General features: G+C 34.7%; 1 protein-coding gene across 1 annotated transcript in view; it reads left to right on the top strand.

Moving 5' to 3' along the window:
* The window catches only part of LOC113523563 (cell adhesion molecule Dscam2-like), a 224,877-nt gene that overhangs the window by 70,818 nt on the left and 129,418 nt on the right, over positions 1 to 24,641 (top strand). The window contains exons 5-6 of the mRNA XM_052896763.1: positions 8,503 to 8,548; positions 16,582 to 16,607. Of these exons, the coding sequence (XP_052752723.1) occupies positions 8,503 to 8,548; positions 16,582 to 16,607 (72 nt within the window). The remainder of the gene's footprint in view (positions 1 to 8,502; positions 8,549 to 16,581; positions 16,608 to 24,641) is intronic.

Genomic DNA, 24,641 nt, shown 5'->3' with positions numbered 1-24,641 from the left:
CTTTCCAGTGGATGTCGTAAGAGTTGACTAAGGGAGAGTAAGGGATGGGCAGCAACGTCCCTCGCATAATATTTATAAAAGCCTAAATGCGGTTCCCGCTCGCCAAGTGTGGCAACTACTGGGAAAATCCCCCTCCATGGCAATATTCAGCAATTAACGGCTGATACAGTATTATAAAACATATTTAATACTGTTATTTCTTTCACAAAAAATGTCTATATAACAAATCTTCACAATATAACGTTTTAAAAGCACATCATTAGAATATTTGCCTCTTCAGCCAACGATATAAGGAATAAAACTGGCAAGAACACGATATCATCTCGATAAATATCTGTAAATCCTTTCCGAGTCGCAATAACATCTGTTCGCCGCTGAATTTATTTACTGTCGAATCCGGTACATCATGTGTTAAGATGTCTTCAGAAAGCGGCAGCCTATGGTCCAAGTTTTAACATGCTATTCATAAAGAAGCAATCATTTATTGAATTTAAAAACTATACCTATGTTAAATACCTCAAGAGTTTGTTATATCATATTATTTGTTTTTTTTTTTTTTTTTAATGGGTGAAAATGGTATGGTAACCCCGCCTGCGCTAACGGGATACGCTGGCGGAGCACCAGTGAACGGTCGATAGATGAGAATGAAAACAGGCCAGTTAGCCCATCATGATGAATTCATCAGGAATTAACCATGATAGTTTACAGGGAGAACCGCGAGGAGATCGACCTGGTTGGGTATATTGCTAGCAATGGGATTCTCAGTCTCCATTACTAACAATCCCTTTCCCCTCATTGTTTATTTGTTAATTAGCACGCTGTGTTTCCTTTAAATCGATTGTACACTGTATATAAATAGACAGTAATATTAATATTAAATCTTATCAGTGTAACAATGCCGGGAGACCAAATAAAGATAAAATCCAGAAACTTCTACAGCCCTGTTTTAATTATAATCCATTTTAATAGAAGTTAACGAAAATTTTACGAAATTTTGTGGATATGATTACAATAATACACACTAAATAAAATATATTTATTTATTTATATATTTTTTTATATTCTATTACAATATAAATATTAGCTTATAACAAAAATGTACACAAATGACTTATCCCTTAAAGATACTTCTTCCAGTCAATTTTGAGAATCTGAAAAGAGAAAGTATCTATAGGATTTGTATATAAAGCATAACATATAGTTATGTTATGCTATATATACATTTAAATTTATTAAATACGTTGCTGATCCTGATGAAACCTCATTTACCCCCGTAAAGGGGTAGGTTTCATCAGGGTCGGCAACGCGCGCGTAAAACCCCTGTTATTGCAGGCGTTCATCGCTTACCATCAGGTGGGCCATACGATTGTTTGCCACCTCACTGATCTCGAAAAAAACTATATGTTATGCGAAATATCCTGAATTTGGGGGGAAATAATAAATTATAATAGTCCTAGCATATAACTACCAATATATTTATCATAATCTCCACGAGGTTTCCCCTGGAAATCACCGTGTTTAATTCTTGTTGAATTCGTCACCATGAGCCAACTGACCTGCTTTCATCCTTACCTATCATCCCTCGATGGGGCACCAGCGTATACCGATAACGCAGGTGGTGTTACCATAGCAATTTCACCCTTAAAAAAAATACCTAGATTTTCACTGTTATATCCCACCCTTAAAACCGAAAGCTAAGTTCAGTGTGTATATCCTCTCCTTCATTGGCCCATACATTAATACATAATTCACGGATACCGTCTGACTTCTAATGTATTAGACTTGCTTGCTAAATATTTATAGGAGTGTTCTTGCCAATCTACTAATGAATTTTAGTGGGAGTAGAATAATCTACTCTATTTGTTACTAGCGATTCGAGGTAAGCTAAAATGGTACTTACGTATTTACAATAAGGGTTGAATTTCACACTAGCTCTTTGTCAACTACTTCGTATACAAAGATTTCAAAAGTAGAAAAATCAATGAATTGAAACTCTTCTAGATGGCATGTTAAAATAAAACATACACTAGATTTTATGACCTTCAAGAATAAATCTGTGAAAACCGCATTCAATTTAGAGCAGTACTTTTTGTGTGATACGGGAACAAACAGACAGGTGGACAAAACTAAAAAGTATTGTAATAACTTCTATTGTTTTTATTAAGACCCTTCATATTGATTTTTCTTAAATATCTTCCATATACAATTCTACTAAAACCATAAATGCTGATTGATGATAGATAGATGTTTGTTACTCTTTCACTTAAAAACTACTGAACGGATTTGAATGAAATTTAGTAAACCGATGGCTTTATGTACTCGTATTGATACACATGGAAAAACCACAGCATATAGTTAGTTTTATTATATTAATAAGATTTCTAATATTAGTAAAGATTATATTATTATTATAAATATAAAGATTTAATTTCAAATCTAGTGTTTATTTTTTGATGGGTGAAAATGGTATGGTAACCCCGCCTGCGCTAACGGGATACGCTGGCGGAGCACCAGTGAAGGTTGATCGATGAGAATGAAAACAAGCCAGTTAGCCCATCATGATAAATTCATCAGGAATTAACCATGATAGTTTCCAAGGAGAACCGCGAGGAGGTCGACCTGGTTGGGTACATTGCTAGCAATGGGATTCTCAGTCTCCATTACTAGTAATCCCTTTTCCCCCAATCTAGTGTGTTTCATCATGATATGTCATCTAGAAGTGATCTATTTCATTGGTATTCGTATGTATAGAAAAACATCTCGCCGTGTGGTCACGGCGTAGAACGGACCACCCCCTTCCTTTCTCGTGGGTGTCGTAAGAAGCGACTAAGGAACTTAATGGTAGAGGTATGGACGGCAGCGTTCCTCTTAAAACAACACCAAAGCCTTACTGCGGTTGCCAACCTGCCTGCCAAGCGTGGCAACTATTTTTTTTATGCAACTGGGCAATGAAAATAGTAACCGTCGCCTATAGACATGAGCAATACCATGGACATAACAGAGTATACTGTTTCGCTCATGATACCCCCCATGCGTTGCTATTTCTGAGGATTCAGGTGTTATTCCTCTGTACCCTGTAGAATTCACTACCATATCCCATCCTTCAAACCGAAACACAGCCATGCAAACACAAATGCTTCACGGTTGAAACACGAGTGGGACAGAGGTGCTCAAGCATTGAACTTTTGTATAAGTCTCCCTCTGGTACGACTACTGGCAAATCCCCCACTAATGTGGGAGGCCTATCTTCAGCAGTGGACAGTAACGGCTGAATAAAAATAAATATTACATATCTATTAGAAAAATATTGCCAAGCGTAATACGGAATTCATAAAAAAAGGAGAAAAAACCTTGATATATGAGGCTTAACGAATATTACGCGACCATTTTTTATCGACAAACACGTCAGTCAGTCCGTGTCTGGATAAGGAAGTGTCAGAAGCAGTACGTACTGCCAATGTATTTTTTATATTCAATCGATTATCTGTTTGGGTAGATAAATTAATATAAGACTTTCATATAATAAACGGAAATTTTTTCAGATAAATTTTTGGGGTTCCTTACTTAAAAGGTACGAAGAAACCCTTATGGTACGATTTTGTTTCCTGAATGATAATAAAATGGTGACCCCGCCTGTGCCATCAGTATACACTGGCAGGACACCAGTGATGGATAATAGAATGAGGTATGAAAGCAGATTATTTAACCCACGTGACGAATGCAAGAAGTATTAATTACAATGGTTTCCAGGAGGAACCGCGTGGAGTTCGACCTGACAGGGTTTGCTAGCAATGGGGCCATTAGTCCAAATTATTAACAATTCTTTTCCCCCCTTATGGTGCGATTATCTACGTCCATCCTTTCGTCTTTTTGTTTCAGGGCTTTATCTCAACACCTTCTAAAGCTATTGGTTTGAAAGTATTAGTTTTACGTATGGAATGATAACCCTGCCCGCGCATCGGTATACACTGGGTGGGACACCAGTGATTGATGATAGATGAGGATGAAAACAGATCAGTCAAGACTACCATACATAATGGTTTCCAAGGGGAACTGCGTGGAGGTCGACCTAATAGGATATATTGCTAGCAATGGGTCCTTACACCCCATTACTAATAATCCCTTTCCCTCCAGTACAGCGTCCCTCTTAAAACAACTCTACAAGCCAAACGTGGGCAACTATAAATGAAAATGAAGGCAGGTCAGTTGACCCATAGTAAACAATTGAACAAGAATTAACCACTTTGGATTTCAGAAGAAACCGCGTGGAGGCCTACCTGATAGGGTGTATTGCTAGCAATGGGGCTGTTAAATCTCATTTCTAACAATCCCTCCCCCTTCTCAACTTATAATATTAGTAGAAACAACGATAAACACAAGTATATAAAATGTCCCTACACACATACTGTACTAAATAACTCGGCTTCGAATTCAAGATGGCGGTCTGACATATTAGTTAAGTTTTAGAACAGTTTGATCCTCTTTGACTGATTGTGCTTGGGGTAAAGTTAGATTGGTGTACGCTTAGCGCCGTTCCGTTCATTTCTGAACTTTTTATATTAATACCACGAGAAATATTACACATCTCTTGCGGAATGGATTCGATAATACGAGAGATTTTATGGGGATTATTGTTGGTAATATGTCTGTTTGAATGTTTCTTTATGCTACTATGGTGACAAACAAGCATACGGGCCGGCTGATGATAAACGGTTACATTGTGGATGCTTGTAACACCTGAGATGACACGCACGCGTTGCTAACACTAAGGAACCTCATTACTCAAATTTTTCAAATGTAATATGAGAAGGCATTTAGTTAGCCGGTATAGTGCGACCAACCGTTGAAAGTAGAATATTCTGTTTTCGTATGATCGTATTCATGAACTTTGTCGTCTCTGTTCTCGCCCAGGATGTGAGATCACATGTCATGCTACAATAAATAATATAATGTAATTAGATCTAGAAAATGCGACTAGTTTTGGGAGCAATTCGTGATCCTTATTCATGAGCAGCTGTGACTCGAGCGCGAGTGTGATTGCGCGCCTCGTTCCACTGAGCGTTAGCTGCAAGCGCTTGCAGCATCGTCACAGATAAAGAAGACGGTGTTTGAAACTCTTTAGGTATGAAAAAGGATAACAAATTGATCCTGAAACTAGTGGAGCTTTCTCGGTCTAATTACACGTAAGTTAAACCGGTAGTTATTAAATAAAAATATAATGTGTGCTTACGAAATTTTTAACAATAAAAAAATATGGGAGACTTTGTACAAAAGTCGTTTGCTTGGGTACCTCTGTCCCATTCGTGCTTGAATCGTGAAGCAGTTGTATTTGCATGACTGTGTGTCGGTTTGAAGGGTACGATATGGCAGTTAATTTACAGGGTACAGAGGAATAACACCTGAGTCATCAGGAATGGCAACGCATGGGTGTTATCAGGAGCGAAAGACTATATTCCGTTATGTCCATGGTACTGCTCATATTTATAGGCGACAGTTACCACTTTTTATCAGGTGGGTCGTTAGCTTGTTTGTTATTCTAAATTGCATAAAAAACCTCAGTAGTATAAAAAAAAAGAAATAAATATAAAAACAAAAAACGTTCGTAGCACAAAGATCTAGATATATCTATCCACAAAACATTCCACTCCTACCTTCAGTAAATAGATAAAAAACTACTGTTAATTCATTAAAAAACTGTCCATATAATACCTAAGATTGTATAAATAAAGGCCAATTCCCGTCTGTCGTGGTGGGAGACCAGGATCAGATATGTCCCGTCCAGCCTGACGAGGGTCAGATATCCTGCCATTTTGTTTGCTATAATTATATAGAAAAGTCCACCGTTACACTTTTGTGATCACGTACGGCTTTGTGCTTTGAGTAATGATGTCGGAATAGTTGAGGCATACGGATTTGCTCGTTTTCCAATACGAAAGAGAATGTAAATAAATATTTATTTAAACTGTGTTACAAAAAAAAACATATTTTCATTTGGCTGTCCTATCTCTCTTTACAAACAGAACTATTATTTTGTTTCATTCATAATACATATTTTATAAATCAAAGACTCAATAATCAATTTAATATTTAAAAAAAAAGTTAACAGCCATGTTTTATCAAAAATAAATAAAAAAAGTCTCACAGTGTACCTTCAATAGATATATAATTAACGTGGAAAAAGTATTTTCCTCCAAGTTTTTCCAAATAATGCACCGTGTTTGCTGAGACCAAATAACTTGTAACGCTAATATTTGTCGAATACATCCAACTGTAATACGGGCTGCCTGTTGACTTTGTGTTTAGTTAATGTTGAAGCGTTAGCTCCTTATTTATCTTACCATTATAAAAACTAGCATGTATCTCACCTGACGATAAGTGACTAACGCATGCCATGAGCACCATCAATATCAGAGAAATCGCAACTGTGCTGCTGGCCTTTAAAACAAGAATATGCTCTTTTCTTGAAGGTTATGATGTTGTATCGGTTCGGAAATACTGTCACTGGAAATTGATTTCAAAGGAGTAGTTGTGCGTGAAAAAATGTGCTTTGAAAAACGCACGGTGAAGGATTGCCGCTCCTCTAGATGGTTGGGATGGAACTTTGGGTAGTTTCGAAGTTTGTGAGAATGTTTGTATGGATGAGTCTCGGATACACTTTTAAGACCAGTTACAATAACTCCTGAACAGACGTGACTAAAATTTGGTACACAGATGGATTATATCAAGTATCTTATGTTCTATATTAGAACATAAGGGTTCTTTAAAAAGGATTAAGGTTTCTTCAGACTCGACGACGCGCACGTGACTTGTGTTGTAGGCGTCCATATGCCGCTATTTGTTTGCCACCTTTGTGGTATAAAAAAAATGCAAAAGTCTGAGACAGATAGGTATTTGTTACTCTTCCATGCAATAAGTACTTTGATCAAATCACTTTGATTTGAATAAAATTTCGTACATGGATAAGTTACATTTAAACTAAGAACATACTAATTCACGCGAGAGAAGGCATTAGAAAGTAGCTAGTTAACAATTTAACACGAACTGTACATAGGATGGTATTCGTTTTTATTAAAAGATTTATACATATTTTTTTAATAAAAAAAAATATACAATATTAGATTGGTATTGAATTCATTGACCTTAATTCGACACCACTACTATATTCAAACTTTTTTCCTTATCCTGGCTTCTTTGATGTTTATTTATACAAGAAAAATTGTTTATCTAAGAAAACATCATTTTCTCTGAGAAAGAATTTCTGCAATATCAACGATACGGCATGGTAATGTTAGAAAATATACTCACGACTGTAATCCCAGATGGGGCAGCCAGATCGGAAGGCAAGCGATTGCTTTGTGAACTTAGCGTCCGAATCGTCTTGCTTTTGAAGCTTTTGAAGATAAGAGTTTACCGTCGTTTCAAGAATTGATAGGCGTATTTAGACTCTTTAGAGAGTTAGTTAAAATTAAAAAAAAAATATACACCAGACTAAATGTATTTTATTTGCCCGTGGAAATTAATATATAAAGTGTATTAATTTAGAAAATATGTTTTAAGTTAGAACAGAATCTACTCTTATCATAGGGCGATTTTATACAAAAGTAATTTTGGACACCCCTGTCCCATTTCTACAACAATATTATTAGAATAGTATAAACTAGATAAGAACTAGAACCTTTAGCGGTTCATAAGACCAGGTTCTTAAAGGTCAATAATATAATAATAACTTTTACCATCATATCAGCCAGGCCTCCTCCAGATTTTATCCCCTTAGGTTTTGCCAGTAGTTGCCACGCTTGGCAGGCGGGTTTTTTTTTTATGGTTTGCGGTGCAATATTTAAGGCATCTCGTCCTTGCTATTGGATACGGGTGACGGAATGCCTATACAAGAGGGTACATGGTGGACGCAATTTAGACGTAATATTCGAGGAGCACTACGGCCGGATACTGCAACAAAAAAAGAGTATGTGGTCGGCCCCCGAACTGGCAACCTCTGATGTCTACCGGTCTCCAGTTCGAGGGACGACCGATGGCAGGCGGGTTGGCAACCACAGTTAGGCTTCGGAGATGTTTTAATAGGAACGCTACTGCCAACTCTCGACCATTGATTTCCCTTAGTCGCCTCTTACGATACTCATGGGAAAGGAAGGAATGGATAATATAATAATAATATTTTATATTTAAGGAAGAATAAGCAAGCTGAAGTGGTAATGGGCTTATCACATAACTGACAATTGATGAAGAAGAAAGGTTCTTTAGTGGTAACCACGTACGGCTAAACGCAGTGTAGGACGATCGCCCACTAGATGGAGTGATGACTTGAAATGTGTTGCAGAGAGGCAATGGATGCAAGTGGTTCATGACTATTCTTTATGGCAGTCTATGGGGTAGGCTTATGTCCAGCAGTGGACGGATAATGGCTGAAATGATGATGATGATGATTCTACGTTTAATAGATATTTTATATATATGTATGTTTCAATATTTTTCTTTTTTTTTCAGATTCAGAACGACACAAAGGAAGGACGCCACAGAAAATTCATGAAAAGTAAGTGTAATCTTATATATAACAATCTAGTGTCACTGTGTTTGTAGTCCTTCAAAACGATTCGACCGATATTTATGATTTTTTTATATATATTTGCTAGGTACGAGAATAGGCGGTGAAGTTTATTTCATACCACTACTAGGTGATAAGGAATATCTAGAAAAAAAATATTTATACGGCAGAACAACGTTTAACTGGTCAGTTAGTTGTTTTATATATTTTAAAATGTTAATTAAACTGTTACATTTCAGGAGGCTCAAGCTAAACATTCCTACCATCAGATCTTCGTTTGCCCGCCGTTTTGGTGCATTTGCATCTCCGTCAATGTACTATAAAATTAACAAAGTGTGTCCACTGATAAGTCATGGTACACATATTATGAAACATAAATTAAATAAATATCTTTTATCACTATGTTTCGAGGCAACTGAGAAACTATGGTCTGGAAAGTAATAACATACAGTTACACATCCTTCACATGGATTACACAACACACATTAACACATACTCACGAACATTCCCACATTCATTTACTCGACTTCGCTTCTCTTAAAGGCATATATTATTAGTGTTTTATAATTGCTTCTATGTCTATATTGTTGATTTTATTACTTTTTTCACTATTTCAATGTTATATTCCTTTTTATATTAACACCCGCCCCACTATGTACTTTTTATTATAACACATTGTGATTTGTTAATCTCAGTCGGGTGCCCATAATACAGGTTCGCGTAGTGTGGGGCCCATTGTATCTTGTTTTTGTAACTTTGTGTTTTTAGTCAAATAAAAAAAAAAACTGACGGCCCACCTGATGGAAAGTGATAACTGCATAAAGATCACGGAACATTTCATAGTGTTTCGTTTAAAAATCTTACTACTATTTAATAATAAAATTTGTGAACGTTTTTAGTAATTTATCTAGAGCATTGTTACTATTTTACACAAAAACTTCTCCTCTCCATCCAAAGGTTGCCTGGAAGAGATCGCTTTTAGCGATAAGTTCACCCATTGTTTTCTCATTGTGATTATTTCTTGTAATTATTTATATTTATAATAAGTTTACTATTGTAATCTTTTGGAGGAAACAATAAAGAGTATCTATCTAAAAACTATTAAACGCATTCGATTTAAAATTGGTACACGTATAGATTATATCCTCAAATAACATATATTTACGCTTTTCTTATATATTATATATATTTATTTATTAAAGCAGGCAAAAAATATATATATATATATATATATATATATATATATATATATATATATATATATATATATATATATATATGTCACTATCATTATCATTCAATTTACTGTGAATTTACAGGGTACAGAGGAAATAACGCCTGAGTCTTCCTGGAGCCTGGAGATATCATGGGCGAAACAGTATACTCAGTTATGTCCATGATACTACTCATGTCTATAGGCGACAGTTACCACTTTCCATCAGATGGGCCGTCAGCTTATTTGCCACTCTAAGTTGCATAAAAAAATTAAGTTAATAATCAAGCAATTATCATTAACAGCACGAATATTAATAGAATTGTTACTATATGCCATTAGTCATTACGTTTTCCAACATGTCGTCGAATACATTGAGTTGACGAGCAGATAGTATGGAAATATAAAACAAACTAAACGCACGCTGAACAAACAGGAACGCTCCCAGCACATCTGCATATGGAGAAGATGCGGGGAAGCAATAATGTAGAGTGGTTCGTTTACCCTTAGCGCCTTAGAGGGGATCGTGAAATCACGTATTGTGGTGCCTTTGCGAGCGGGCAGGATTTGAAATTAAAATGACAATTATTTGAATTGTGACAAAACATGTCTTGATCTGTCGAAAACGATGTGATATTTTAAAACATATTATATTGAAAATATTTAAATTCGTAACGTGGATTCGTATATCTTCGTACTGGATTTTGTTTCCAAAGAAATCTGGCAAATTTAATACTGTGCAACATAGCAAACAAATTGACAGTCCGTCTTATATACAAAATATGATATTGATATTTATATAAAATTGTAAAAATTAGCTTAGAATTTGTTTATTTTTTTTTTATGCAACATGGAATGCCAAACAAGCTGAGCGCGCAATTGACGGAAAGTGGTGACTATCTATAGACATAAATACAAGTGTACTATATCTCCGAAAATTTACTGCTATATCCGATCCTTCAAACATAAACATAATGCAGAAATAGGAGCATAAATAATAGCTACTGGGTCAAAATAAGTAGGCCAGAAAACTTTATAGAAATTCTTACCTTCTAACAGACGTAAATCGCTTTGAAATCTGCTTCTAAGTAACTATTTATCTATTTATTAATTATATACATGCATATTTGTCGCACCTATTTCTCATTAGAATAGTCATTTATTAATTATGTTTTCTGAAATATAATTTCTTTCCGTCACTGGCTCGCTTCGTTCATTATTGCGCTTTCGTATTCTGCTGCTACCCGCTGTTACTATGTCCCCACCCTAATCGCGGTAATGCTCTACATACAATGTCAGTGGTCTTAAATATTATATTCTCTTCGCAATACACTTACCCTACATTGAAAGTTGCACTTTTATTGATAACTCTAGAATTTTATATGGACTAAGAGGATTCTGCTAGGGAAATTGTATTCTATATCGTATATTTTTAAAAGCTATTTCAATTTTTGGTCACCTATATTGAACATAAAATGAAAATGCACCATTTTTAGCAGCATCAAAGAGGAGTACTCTATTTATTTATACCTTTATATTTGTCGATTTTGACACCTGTTTCGGTTTTGGTAAATATTTTTTATTTTGACAAGTAGATATTAATAATCCCCATTAGTAAAGGTCCTTAACCAATTACTGCTTACAAACACTATAGTAGCCAAGTGATCCTTCTAGCCAGATTATTTATAAATGAGTAACACAGTGAGTAAACCAAATATAGGCATTAAAATATATAATAATGCTAGCAATTGGGCCATTAGTTGAAGTTAGTCTCTTCATGGACCACTACTTATAGACACTATAGTCCGGCTCGAAGGTCTATAAAAATTAGTCCTTCGAACCAGATAATTTATAAGTAACTTTATTAGCAAAATATTACTTTTAAGGTACAATATTAAACATATATGCATTACAAAGCAAACACGAGTGTCGTTTACGAACATTCAAAGTGAAATTTATGCTCCTTTTACTTCAAAAGTAATGGCGGAATGTTACACCGACGGTGGCGTTTTATTTTAATCGACGGTCGTATTTTTATGCACCATTATTTTTACAACCATACGGAATGTTGTTCAAATAGTTTTTTTTATATTTTATTAATGCTCAGTAAAGTCTAAATGGTAACAAAATGCTATTCACTCGACAAACATATAAAGAAGTATAACGTCTTTAAGGCTTATGTTTGTGAATTTCTTTATTTTACCATATTTATACAATTAAATAATAAGGAGTAAATAAATATAATATATATTTTTAATTTATTTATGCTTTATTGTACACTAAAATTACATAATTAAAATCTGTATTAAATGAAAGTTTACAACAGGAGAGCTTAACTCTGTAAGAGTTCTCTTCCAGCAAACCTTGAGTGGAAAGGAGCATCAATTACTATATTTATTTATTTTTTATTTACCTTAGTACAAAAGAAATATTTATACTGAGGCCAATTAAGAATAAAGTATTTTTCCCAGTCAACATTTTGATAAACATTATTGTAAGAATCCTTAAATCATCTCAAGTAACACTAGTGTATTTTTTAAACCAGTTCATTTTTATTAATAATACGGACTACTATATATATATATATATATATATATATATATATATATATATATTAATGGATGATAATGGATTCAATCACGATGGTTTCCAGGGGAACCGCGAGAAGGTCGACCTGATAGGGTTTATTGCTAGCAATGGGGTTGCTAATCCCCATTACTAACAATCCCTTCCAGATATATTCATTACGACAAACTGACCTGCCTTTTCATTCTTATCTATCATTCCTCACTAGTGCCCCGTTGAAATATACCATTAGTTCAGGCGGAATTACTATTCCATTACCATCCATTATAAAAATAAAAAAAAAAAACAGGAAATATCCTATAGATTTTGATTCTCATGCAAATTTTAAAATATACGCTATAAATAGCGGTATCTTTTGACTGTATTGACTTAGGAGTTTGATTTTTCCAAAAATTTAAGAAATTTTAGGTATTTGATATTAACCTCAGTTTGATACGTCCACGCGTTTTTAAGTAAAAGGAATTTGAGAGACGGACAAATAGACAGGCAGACAGATGGTCAACAAATTGATAATGTTAGATATTTATTCTTCCTTTTGAGGTTTTAAGGAACCCTAATAAGTAACCACTTTTAATAAACTATTTAATAACCCGTATGATCACGCACAGTGCAGTTTTCATAGGAACTTCCTCCCGCGAATACACGTACATAAGTTGTTCATCTTCTTGCCGAAGCTTTCTTTAGGGACTACAGCATGGAGTTCTTTAAAAAGGACGTATTAATGTTTCTCAAGTGTCGAGCGTGACAGTCTGGTATTACAGGCATCCATAGGCTACCATAACCCCTTTTGCTATCAGACGGGCCATGCTTGTTTGCCACCATAGTTTTGTAAAAAAATAATATCAACTTTACGCCACGGTGTGAGTGTCGGAATTAGTTCACCATCACATTGACTGTTTGATTTTCGATACCGGGCGTATGCAAGCGTATCTCTGTGTCGCATAAACATTTCTGATACGGGCTCTGAAAATGTTCTGGTATATAATTGTAAAAGTTTCTGAATATACTGTTTGTGTGTTTCGAGTCATTTGCTCCGCTTTTATTGTAATTTTATTCTCTATTATTATTCATTTATTTATTTAAACTTCAATGCACAATTAACTTATGTAAGTTAGTGTACATATGGCGGATTTAATACCTAATGACGTTTTCTACCAGTTTTTTTTTATACGACTTAGAATAGCAAACAAACTGACGGCCCACCTGATGGAAAGTGGTAACCGTCGCCTATAGACATGAGCAGTACCATGGACATAACATTACATACACATACTGTTTCGCCCATGATACCCGTTGTGATATGCGTTGTCATTCCTGAGGACTCAGGTGTTATTCATCTGTACCCAGTAATTTCACGCCATATCCCACCCTTCAAACCGAAACACAGCCATGCAAACACAACTGGTTCACGGTAGAAACACGAATAGAACAGAGGTACCCATGCAATCGACTTTTGTAGAAAGTCACCCTCTGTTTCCATGAGGTAAGCAGAAAATTAAGTTGGCGGTGCATTTACTACTAAAGTATGTATAAATATTGTTACTACATATTTCATACTAATATGAATGGGATAGGCAGCAGCGTCCCTCTTAAAACATCTCCAAAGACTATGTTAACTGCGGTTGTCAATCTGCATGCCAAGCGTGGTAACTGCTGGCAAAACTGCCCTTACGTAGAAGGCTTATATTCAGCAGTTAACCGCAAAAATAGTAAAAAATAAAAGTATATCTATATATATTAAAAGTATTGTTTATGTGTTACATGTGCATTTCTTATGTATTATGTACGATTATTTCAATGTGTTACTATAATTTTTTTTTAATGGGTGATAATGTAATGGTAACCCCACCCGTGCTATCGGTATACACCGGCGGGGCACCAATAAGGGATGACAGATGAGGATGAAGCAGGTCAGTTAGCCCATCGTGACGAATTCGACAAGAATTGTTTACGATGGTTTCCAGGGGGAACCACGTGGAGGTCGACCTGATAGGGCATATTGCTAGCAATGTCGAACTCCATTGCTAACAATCCCTTTCCCCCCCTGTTACTATAATTGTCACATATTTTTCAACACATCTGCTCTTCATACGCTTTCTGTTTTTACCTAATGGTTAGCTGATAGAGAATGCCATATGGCATTAAGTTTGCTACTTGTACAAAGTTTTATTGTGCAATAAAGAATAAATAAATAAATAGATAGATACTGTTTATTGTTTCCTCCAAAAGATTACAGTAGTAAATAGCCTGGAACAGATCGCTTTTAGCGATATGGTCGCCTATCGTTTTCTCATTGTGATTATTTCTTGTAATTGTTTATATTTATAATAAGTTTACTATTGTAATCTTTTGGAGGAAACAATAAAGAGTATCTATCTATCTATCTAAATAGGTATATAATGTAACATATTTTCATCCGACCTTTCGAAATTCAGTTAGAAAGCGCATTATATTCGTACCACGTAGTTATAAATTGTTGCACATTGCATCTAACAACAACACGAAACTCAGCTCAACGTTACGATGCACACTGAAAAATACGCCACTGAAATATTTCCCGTGAAAATCGCGTTCTCTTATTTTAAACAACATAATTCTACCAACTTTCCTCCTACAACATTATCCTTGGTTTTATATTATGTCTAAAACATATAAAACTAACTTAAGTTTTTTTTTTGCTGGGTGAAAATGGTATGGTAACCCCGCCTGCGCTAACGGGATACGCTGGCGGAGCACCAGTGAAGGGTGATGAGATGAGAATGAAAACAGGCCAGTTAGCCTATCATGATGAATTCATCAGGAATTAACCATGATAGTTTCCAGGGAGAACCGCGTGGAGGTCGACCTGGTTAGGTGTATTGCTAGCAATAGGATTCTCAGTCTCCATTACTAACAATCCCTTTCCCCCCAACTAACTTAAGTTTGATTTATATTTGACTGCAGAGTTTACGATAAGATTTTAAAGAAGGAGGTTTCCAATTCGATTATAGTTTTTTTATAAATTTGCTACCATATAACTCCGTCAGTAGTAAGCTGATATTGAAAATTCTTTATTTATCTAAAAGCTTAAACTATATAGATAGAGCATCGAGCCTGAAAAACGGGTCAACTTTTTGTTACCTAATTGTGAAATTTGCTGACTCGTTTTTTTATCAGTGTTTCATATAGTTACGCATAAAATGTACCTTGATGTATTAATAAATAAATAAAATGCGTGATTACGTATTAAAAAGATGCAATAATTATAAGACAAAATAAATATAGAAGTTATAAAGGAAACACTCATAAATATTTATCATGAAAAATTGTACGTGAAAGTTGACCCGTTTTTCTCGAAGCATTTCTATGGAGACACTCTATCTATATAATCTAAGTCTATGAGGTTATACTTACAGATTGATTTTGTTGAAATTTTATCAAAAAAACTAAACTGTTGAAGTTTAGTTTTTAAATCAATACCAGAAATACCAGATATACTAGAGGGAGACTTTGTACAAAAGTCGATTGCTTGGGTACCTCTGTCCCATTCGTGTTTCTACCGTGAAGCAGTTGTGTTTGCATGGCTGTGTTTCGGTTTGAAGGGTGGGATATGGCGTGAATTTACAGGGTACAGAGGAAAACACCTGAGTCCTCAGAAATGGCATCGCATGGGGGGTATCACGGGCGAAACAGTGTACTCTGTTATGTCCATGGTACTGCACATGTCTATAGGCGACGGTAACCACTTTCCATCAGGTGGGCCGTCAGCTTGTTTGCCATTCTGAGTTGTATAAAAAAATCAAAATAACTGTATTGTCACAATTGATCGATTTAATTGTTTTTTTTTAAGAGATATAATCTTTTTCTATGCAACAATCTGATATGGCAAACAAGTTGACGACTTTAAACGGTTTATTGTTTAAGAGACGAGAATTAACGGAATCAAGTAGGTAAACTATAATAATTTTAACCTGGATTATCTTGATGTTTCAAACAGTATTTCCGTCTCTTTAAAACCATAAACCATGCAATCTAAAAGTCATCTTGAATATTCAAAGTGAAATCTGTACCATTACTGCTTATCAGTGAATTTGATAATTTTTCCTGAAGGAACATGAATGAAAAAACATTAAAAAATATATAGTGCATCTAACTGGCACGTTAATAAAAAAAGTTAATAAAAATGTTAATTAATTTTGAATTTTATGGGAATTGCTTCTAATTTATATGTTCTCTTTTACAGATTTAATCACCATACGTCACTATTAGGTAAGTGTCAGCCATATTTATATATATATATATATATATATATATATATATAATAATGATTTCGATTTCACCTCTATCTACCTATACCAGTTTATTATAACGTCATCATCTCAGCCATTATCTGTCCAGTACTGAACACAAGCCTCCCCTAGACTGCCATAAAGAACAGTCCTGAGCCACCTGCATCCACTATTCTATATATATAAAAATTGATGTCATTTTTCGTTGTAATTTTATAACTCAAGAACGGACTCACCTATCCAAAGCAAATGTTTAGGCTTTGTTCAGACTATTTAGTAGGTGGTTTATGTGAAGTTTGCACAAAATCTGTCGAGCGGTTCTTCATTTATCACATTTTTTGTAACAAATGAATTCAATAAATGGCAAAACATTTTGTTAATAGGGATTTTTGTGTCAAATTCAAACTTTTTTTTTAAGATGGGGATTGTACTGTCTAATTGAAACTTTTTTCAGTGTTGACAGTACAAGCATGTTGTTATGTCATTCATGCGGTCATTTCATTTTGGACGTGCTTCGATTAAAGCAAATTATCAGCGATAATTATTGCTTTGTGTTTATATTTTTAAACTTTAATATACTTTTTAAATTTTTTTATTATTTCACTTTATACGTAGCGAACCACGTACCGGACCACTAGTATGTAATATATATTGATAACCTAATATTATATACACATATAGTTTTTTTTTTATGCAACTTAGAATGGCAAACGAGCTAACGGTCAACTTAATAGAGGCTTCTGTTCAGTGGACAGTTAATGGCTGATATAATGATGATGAAGATGATGTATAAAAAATAGCTAAAAAGCTGCCAGCACATTAACAACGCTCGCCTTATTTCTAATTGTTATTATTACTATATATAATATATAGAATATATTTTTAATTAATTTATATTATTATAACTGAATAATAAATACTTAATAGTGTTATTCAAAATAACAATTCTTTGTTTGATTATTTATTTATTTATTATAGACTTATCTATTCGGCAAATAAATGCTACTACCGTATATTTGTTTAATATTTCTACATATATATTTGATATATAATACTCGATAACCGGCAAAAAAATTAAATGTAAAAGTAACCCTTATATCAATGGTCTTAAGGCTCTATTTTAAATTAACAAAAAATTGGTCCTGCGTGATCGGACACCACTAGTTTTCTGCACGATCCACTGTGAAACACGTCGCATCGCTCCTTGTATTAACCGCCTAAAATCGCGCGCTATCTGAAGATAACTTAAACAATACAAAATGTATATTAATTAATGTTACCCTTGAGAGTGTTTACTATCTAAACAACTAAAGTTATAATATGATATATACTTGTTATACATAAAGCTCCAATCACATACCATTTAATAAAACTTCGTCTTAAGTAATCTGAAATAGCAATATTTTTTAATCCAAATAAACTTAATTATTAGCATTTTTGAATAGTCTCTTTTTTATCATTCCATCGCCCATTCGAAATGCAATTTCAGATGAGAAAAACAGGCAAGAAACTCAACTGTTGTTTTTTTTTTCAACAAAAGTGATTATTCAATTATAAATTTGTGTCAAATTCAAATTATCTTTATTCGAATAAGCTTGTTTACAAACACTTTTAAATCACTTTTAATGAATGCTGGGTTTAGTAAGTTAAGAAAATGTCTGTCTTTACAGACTAGCACAAGAGTTCTCCTAAATTATTAGACAAATTGGAGCCACAGCATGAACATTAATGCCGGTGTCCTTTGTTGTCCCAACGCTGTTTTTGCTGCATATCAATGATTTGCTAGCTACGGTCGACATTCATTGTTATGCGGATGACAGTACTCGGGATGCATACTACACAGGCCATATCAATATCCCTAGTTCCGTTGTGGAGACTAACCGCGAACAACTTGTCTTTGAAATCGAGAATACTCTTGCTAGAGTCCCCGATTAAGGACAACTAAACTTAGTCCAATTTAACCCATCTAAGACACAAGTTTGCACCTTCACCTCAAAAATAAACCATTTACTGCGGCTCTATAATTCGAGAACACATCCATTGTTATCTCCAAAAATATTGAGATCCTCGGTATCGACATCTCTAGTACTGTAAATTTCCGAAGTCATCTAGAAGATAGGATCGAGCTGGCGTCCAAAACACTCAAGGTCTGTCAATTAACTTTTAATATTACTGTAAAAAAAAAAATATTGATAAATCATAAAGTCAAATCTTACAGTCAAATAAAATTATAATCAGTAGCAAATGTCAAAAGAAATATATATGAAAAAATATCGCTTAAATATTCTTCAATATTATAATAACATTTGCCAATTTTTTTTTCAAAACATTTATTTAATTATTTCATTTAAATATTTTTTATTGTAAGACCATCATTGCTTTAATATAATACCCAAATTGGACTACGTTTCATGTACACGTCTCTTAATATATACTTGTAAAAGTGTTTGGTAATTCTACGTCAAAACAAACAACAAATAAGGCGTAGTTACACTAAAACAAAGTCTCGGGCGGACAGGCTTCCGAAAACTTGGGAAACTAACAAACTCGTGTTGAACTGCTAACAGAGTGTCTATCAAGAGGGAAGTTCTGTAAACTTCATTCTAAAACTGTTTGAAAAACAACTATCAAATTGTCATATATACATACATATCTACCTACATATTGTATATATATATAACTTATTCTTCCTGGTTAGTTTGAGTCATAGTCCTCGTCGTGTTTTATAATATACTTCTTTATTTATCTAATACTGTTAATTTTACTATTAATCCTTACTTGTCATTCCCTTGCCTTTTCCCATTTGTTTGGAGTCGACGCGTATGTTTTTTTCTTCCACAACTCCCTGTCAACTATAATTTTCGGGCTCATTCCTCTTTTACGTATATCATCTTTCACGTGATCCATCCATCGTTTCTTCGGTCGTCTCCTTCCTTTACATTCATCTACTTTCAAACTTAGCATTTTCTTTAAAACATGACTTTTATTTCTGCGCATAACATGACCACACTAAGACTGTTGAGAGAGTCGCTGCTGCCCATCCCCGATCATTAAGTTCCCTTAGTCGCCTCTTACAACACCCACAAGAAAGAAAGTGGACTATTAATTTACAGATTACTATTTATCCCGATAAAACGTTATATCCCAGTAAAGTGGACGAAATCACGAATAAAATTATTAACATTAACTGCACGATAGTCACCAACTGTGAAGATGTTAATCTTAATCTTAACAATAATTTGTATTTCATTATAGCCCCTACCATTCGAGATCCTTTAATATAGTAACCTAAACCCTTTGATCAATACCAAGGGACAACCCTAAAATTCTTCTCTGACATTCCTTTGAAGGACTCTAGAAAAGGGACGCTTCAAAATTTAAATAGAGTTGTTTAAAATTAAATAGTCATTTTTGAAATAATAATATATCATCTTAGAAATGACTTTTTTTAATTTTCAATGGCTAATTTCAATTGAAAAAGGAGTATCTATAAATTCGTTCTTATTTCTTTAGTAGTTTAAAAAGCATGAATTTCTTAATTTGATTTTTTTTATACCACAAAGCAAACAAGCATTTAGCCCGTCTGATGGTAAATGGTACACTGTAGCCTATGTACGCCTGCAACACTAGGAGAATGTAAGTAGTACAATGTAAGCACGTGCGCATTGCTGTCCCTGAAAAAATCTTAATATACCCTTTTTGAAGAACCCTACACTGTAGTCTCTAGGGAAAACCTCGATAGGGAGTTCATTTCACAGCCTGAGTGTTCACAGAAGAAAATTTCTTTAAAACTGCACTGCACGTGACCTCAAGCGTATTAGGATGAAATTCCTGTCAATGGCGAGCGATGCGATTATAAAAGATAGCTGTGAGCATCATTTAAAATAAATCCTCAGAACACAATCCATTATAAAAGCGGTAAAACATACAAAGCAAGGCAAAGACTTAAGAGCTCGAAACCGCTTATGAGCTTGGAATCGTTGACAATTCTCATAGCCCGTCTTTGATCCAAATCAAGAGGACCAAGGTAATATCCAGGTGCTCTTTGAGCGGCCGGAGTTGCGACTTGTTCAATAATAGTTTTTGTTTTGGGGTTAAGTACCGTTTTGGTCTACTGAGCACCCCGAGCTTTTTAGACGCCAGCTTTAATCTATCTTCTATATAACCTCGAAACTCTACAGTACTGGAGATGTCGACACCGAGGATCCCAACAATACTTTTGGAGATGACAATAAATGTGTTCTCAAATTGTGGAGTCACAGTGATTGGATTTTTTAGCAGTAAACGCGCAAGCTTATTTCTTAGATGGATTAAATTGGACTACTTTTAGTTGTCCCCAATCGAAGACTCTAGAAAAAGTACTCTCAATTTCAGTCACAAGTTGTTCGCGGTTAGTCTCCACAACAGAGCACGGGATATTTGCACGGCCCGTATAGTATGCATGTACTTTATTTTGAACTAATGATTTGCTAACTACTTCATACGCGTGGCTTTTAGGAGTACGGTAACCAATAAGACCACTTCTAGATGACGTATCAAGATTAAACATATACCAGTTCTTAAGTTAAACCTTCGGAAATATAAATGCGAAAACTGCATTCAACTTGATGCAGTAGATTTTACGTGATACAGAAATAAACATACAGATAGAAAGGTAGGCAGATAGATAGATAAAAGTTCTAAAACTATTATTTTGGATTCTATTGCTTTTATTAAATATACCCCTCATATCATTTTCTCTTAAATATTTCCTAGTAGCTTTTACCAGCGACTTTAACCGCGTGACCGGAATATGTTTATTGACCGGGACAAAAGTAACCTACATCTTTCTCCATTACATACGCGTACAGTTTGTGTATACCAAATTTCATAATGATTGGTTAAGCGGGCAAGATGCTATAAGATAATAACTTATTAGAAGAAGACTTTGTACAGAAGTCGATTGCTTGGACACCTTTGTCCCATTCGTATTTCTACCTCGAAGCATTTGTGTTTGAATAGCTGTATTTCGGTTTGAAGGGTGGAATATGACAGTTAATTTACAGGGTACAAAGGAATAAAACCTGAGTCCTCAGGAATGACAACGCATGGAGGTGTATCATGGGCAAAACAGTATATTCTGTTATGTCCATTGTACTGCTCATGTCTGTAGGCGACGGTTACCACATTCGATCAGGTGGACCGTCAGCTTGTCTTCCATTCTAACGTACTCACTTTGGCATTTATAATATTAGTAAGGACGTATAGACATCTAGTTACAATTTTAATATATTGGGAAGAACTAAGACAATTGATTCTAACATCGGTTGTACTATTTAAACCATGTTAAAATTACAGTTAAATTGTGAACTTGCATATTTTTTTTAAATGGTTTAAAAACATGAATTGGGACTTTAACATATTGTTAGCTACCAATATTATTTGTTTCCTACTTGGCACTCAGTTTGATAGTTCAAACTTACCTTATTTCCCATAGGAAATTTTGCACGAGCACCCAGACGCGAGAAGAAAAATTGATTCGGAGAAAGTTACTGTGTTCATATTTGTTGAGTAAGGGTTCAAGTTAAATAAAATGACTGTAGGTTGTATTCTGTGTCTGTGTAGGAACTTTCTCTTATTTTTACCGACTGCTAAATAAAAGAGATAAATGCTCTTTCGTTAAATACAACTCAAAATAAAGTTAAGCTTGTATTTATCACTGAATACAAAGATAATTTTTAAAATCGGTCCACGACTGATAGAGAAATCGGTAGTCATACATAATAAAAATATATTATATAATGGAATATAGAGCCTGCTCTTTTTTTAAAGTCTGTTAAAAATAGGTGACAAATCGTCTTTTTGCCGAGAAGCATCTATACTTACATGGCTATGTGTGTGTTTTGATTTAAAGGGTGGAATATGGGAATGAAATTACAAAGTATGGAAGCATAATTCCGTACTTCTTATTTTTAGCAACACACGAGGGTTACCATGAGCGTCACAGTATATTTTATGATGTATAATCTCTAATACTAATTCTATCTACAGGCGATGTTTACCATTTTCAAACAAGTGGACCATCGGCTAGTTTAGATTTCTATGTTGTAGAAAAAATATTAAAAAGTACCTATGGGTAGGGGCTTTGTTATGTTGGCAATATTAAAATTAACATTTTTTTTTATTTTGGCTACATTTTTATTATATAATTTTTTTATGTTGGCTACATTTTTGTTTGCTCTCTCTATTCTGTAATGGCGTCGTCGTCGTTCATAAAAATACTGTAAGTATTCAAAATAATCATGGATAATAATCACCAGATGGAGACTTTGCACAAAAGTCGTTTGCTTGGGTACTTCTGTCCCATTCGTGTTTCAACCGTAAAGCAGTTGTGTTTGCGTGGCTGTGTTTCGGTTTGAAGGGTGGGATATGGCGTGAATTTACACGGTACAGAGGAATAATACCTGAGTCCTCAGGAATGGCAACGCAACAATGGGGGGTATCATGGGCGAAACGATGTACTTAGTTGTGTCCATGGTACTGCTCATGTCTATTGGTTCACTCTGGATCTTGAAGTTGAAAAAAAGTCATCGCCCATTTCGATATCGCCCATATCTGTCTAATATCAATTTTCGAATATGTTAAAAGTTTTTTCCTCCTCTAAATTTCGTTATTGTACCAGTATATACGTAGATATTGCAACTAAAATATATAGATATTGCAATATATAACTCATCTCTAGTTCAAAAGCTACTTTTGTCCTTCGATCCACAACTAACCAATAGACTCCAAATAGTTTTAGACTTATAAATGGGTTTTAAATCTGTTTTAGTTTAGTTTGAATGCTTTGAAATTTCACTGAAATAAAATCACTTAGTAATTGCAAAAACAAAAATTTGCCAAATTAAGCTAATACCAGGATCGGATTAGCACAAACCTAAACACTTTTAGGGCGGCTTCTAATACAAATAGGTATATATACCAATAATTAACGAAAGCCGGGTGGCTAACTCTAATTAGTAAAGTTTGGGGTTCGTGGGTTCACCACAGTTAAGCGTTAAGGTGCGTTCACCTTGTGCCCGTAATAAATTATTTCGAATTTCGTTTTATTTTCTGATACAAAATGAGTAATGTACAGATTTCAATGCGGCTCTCTGTTAATTTAAGACCAACCTGATTGTAAAGAGAGACAAAATTGTTCTTCGTTAGTAACTTGTACCACTAGTTTTTTTTCACTATGCAGTTGTGCATGTAAAAGCCCTTCAAATAGAATTTGAAGGGCTTTTTAATGGATAATGATGGAAAGATAATCGCTATCAGAATACGCTGACTACCAGTAAGGGATGATAGGTGAGCATGAAATTAGGTCAATCGTGATCAATTCAAGATGGTTTTCAGGGGGACCGCGTGGAGGTTGATCTAATACAGTATATTGCTAGTAATAGGGTCGCCAGACTCCATTACTAACAATGTCTTTTCCCCCATTTATTTGAAAAGTGGATATGGCAGTGAAATTACAAAATTGCCATGTAGTCCTGGTATAGAATGTGCCACCCTTTCCATTGGATGTCGTAAGAGACGACTAAGGGAATTTAATGCCAACCCGGTTACCAACCAGCCTGCCAAGCGTGGCAACTACTAACAAACCCTCCCAAGGGGAAGGGCTATGTTTGACAGTAGGCAGTTTACACCTAATATCATTATCATCATACCTAATAAAGATAATATAAGGAATAAATTATAACATCTGGGGGGAAGGGATTGTTAGTAATGGAGACTGAGAATCCCATTGCTAGCAATATACCCGACCAGGTCGACCTCCTTGCGGTTCCCCCTGGGAACTGTCATGGTTAATTCCTGATGTATTCATCATGATGGGCTAACTAGCCTGTTTTCATTCTCATCTATCACCGTTCACTGGTGCTCCGCCAGCGTATCCCGTTAGCGCAGGCGAGGTTACCATAATAAAAAAAAAATTATAACATCTTGTTATGTAACTATATTTCTGGCAAATAATTCATTATTAGACGAAATT

Source organism: Galleria mellonella, unplaced genomic scaffold (assembly GCF_026898425.1).
Source record: "Galleria mellonella isolate WM207_F2 unplaced genomic scaffold, CSIRO_AGI_GalMel_v1 utg332, whole genome shotgun sequence".
Classification (NCBI taxonomy): Eukaryota; Metazoa; Arthropoda; class Insecta; order Lepidoptera; family Pyralidae; genus Galleria; species Galleria mellonella.
This window is presented reverse-complemented; position numbering and strand designations above follow the sequence as displayed.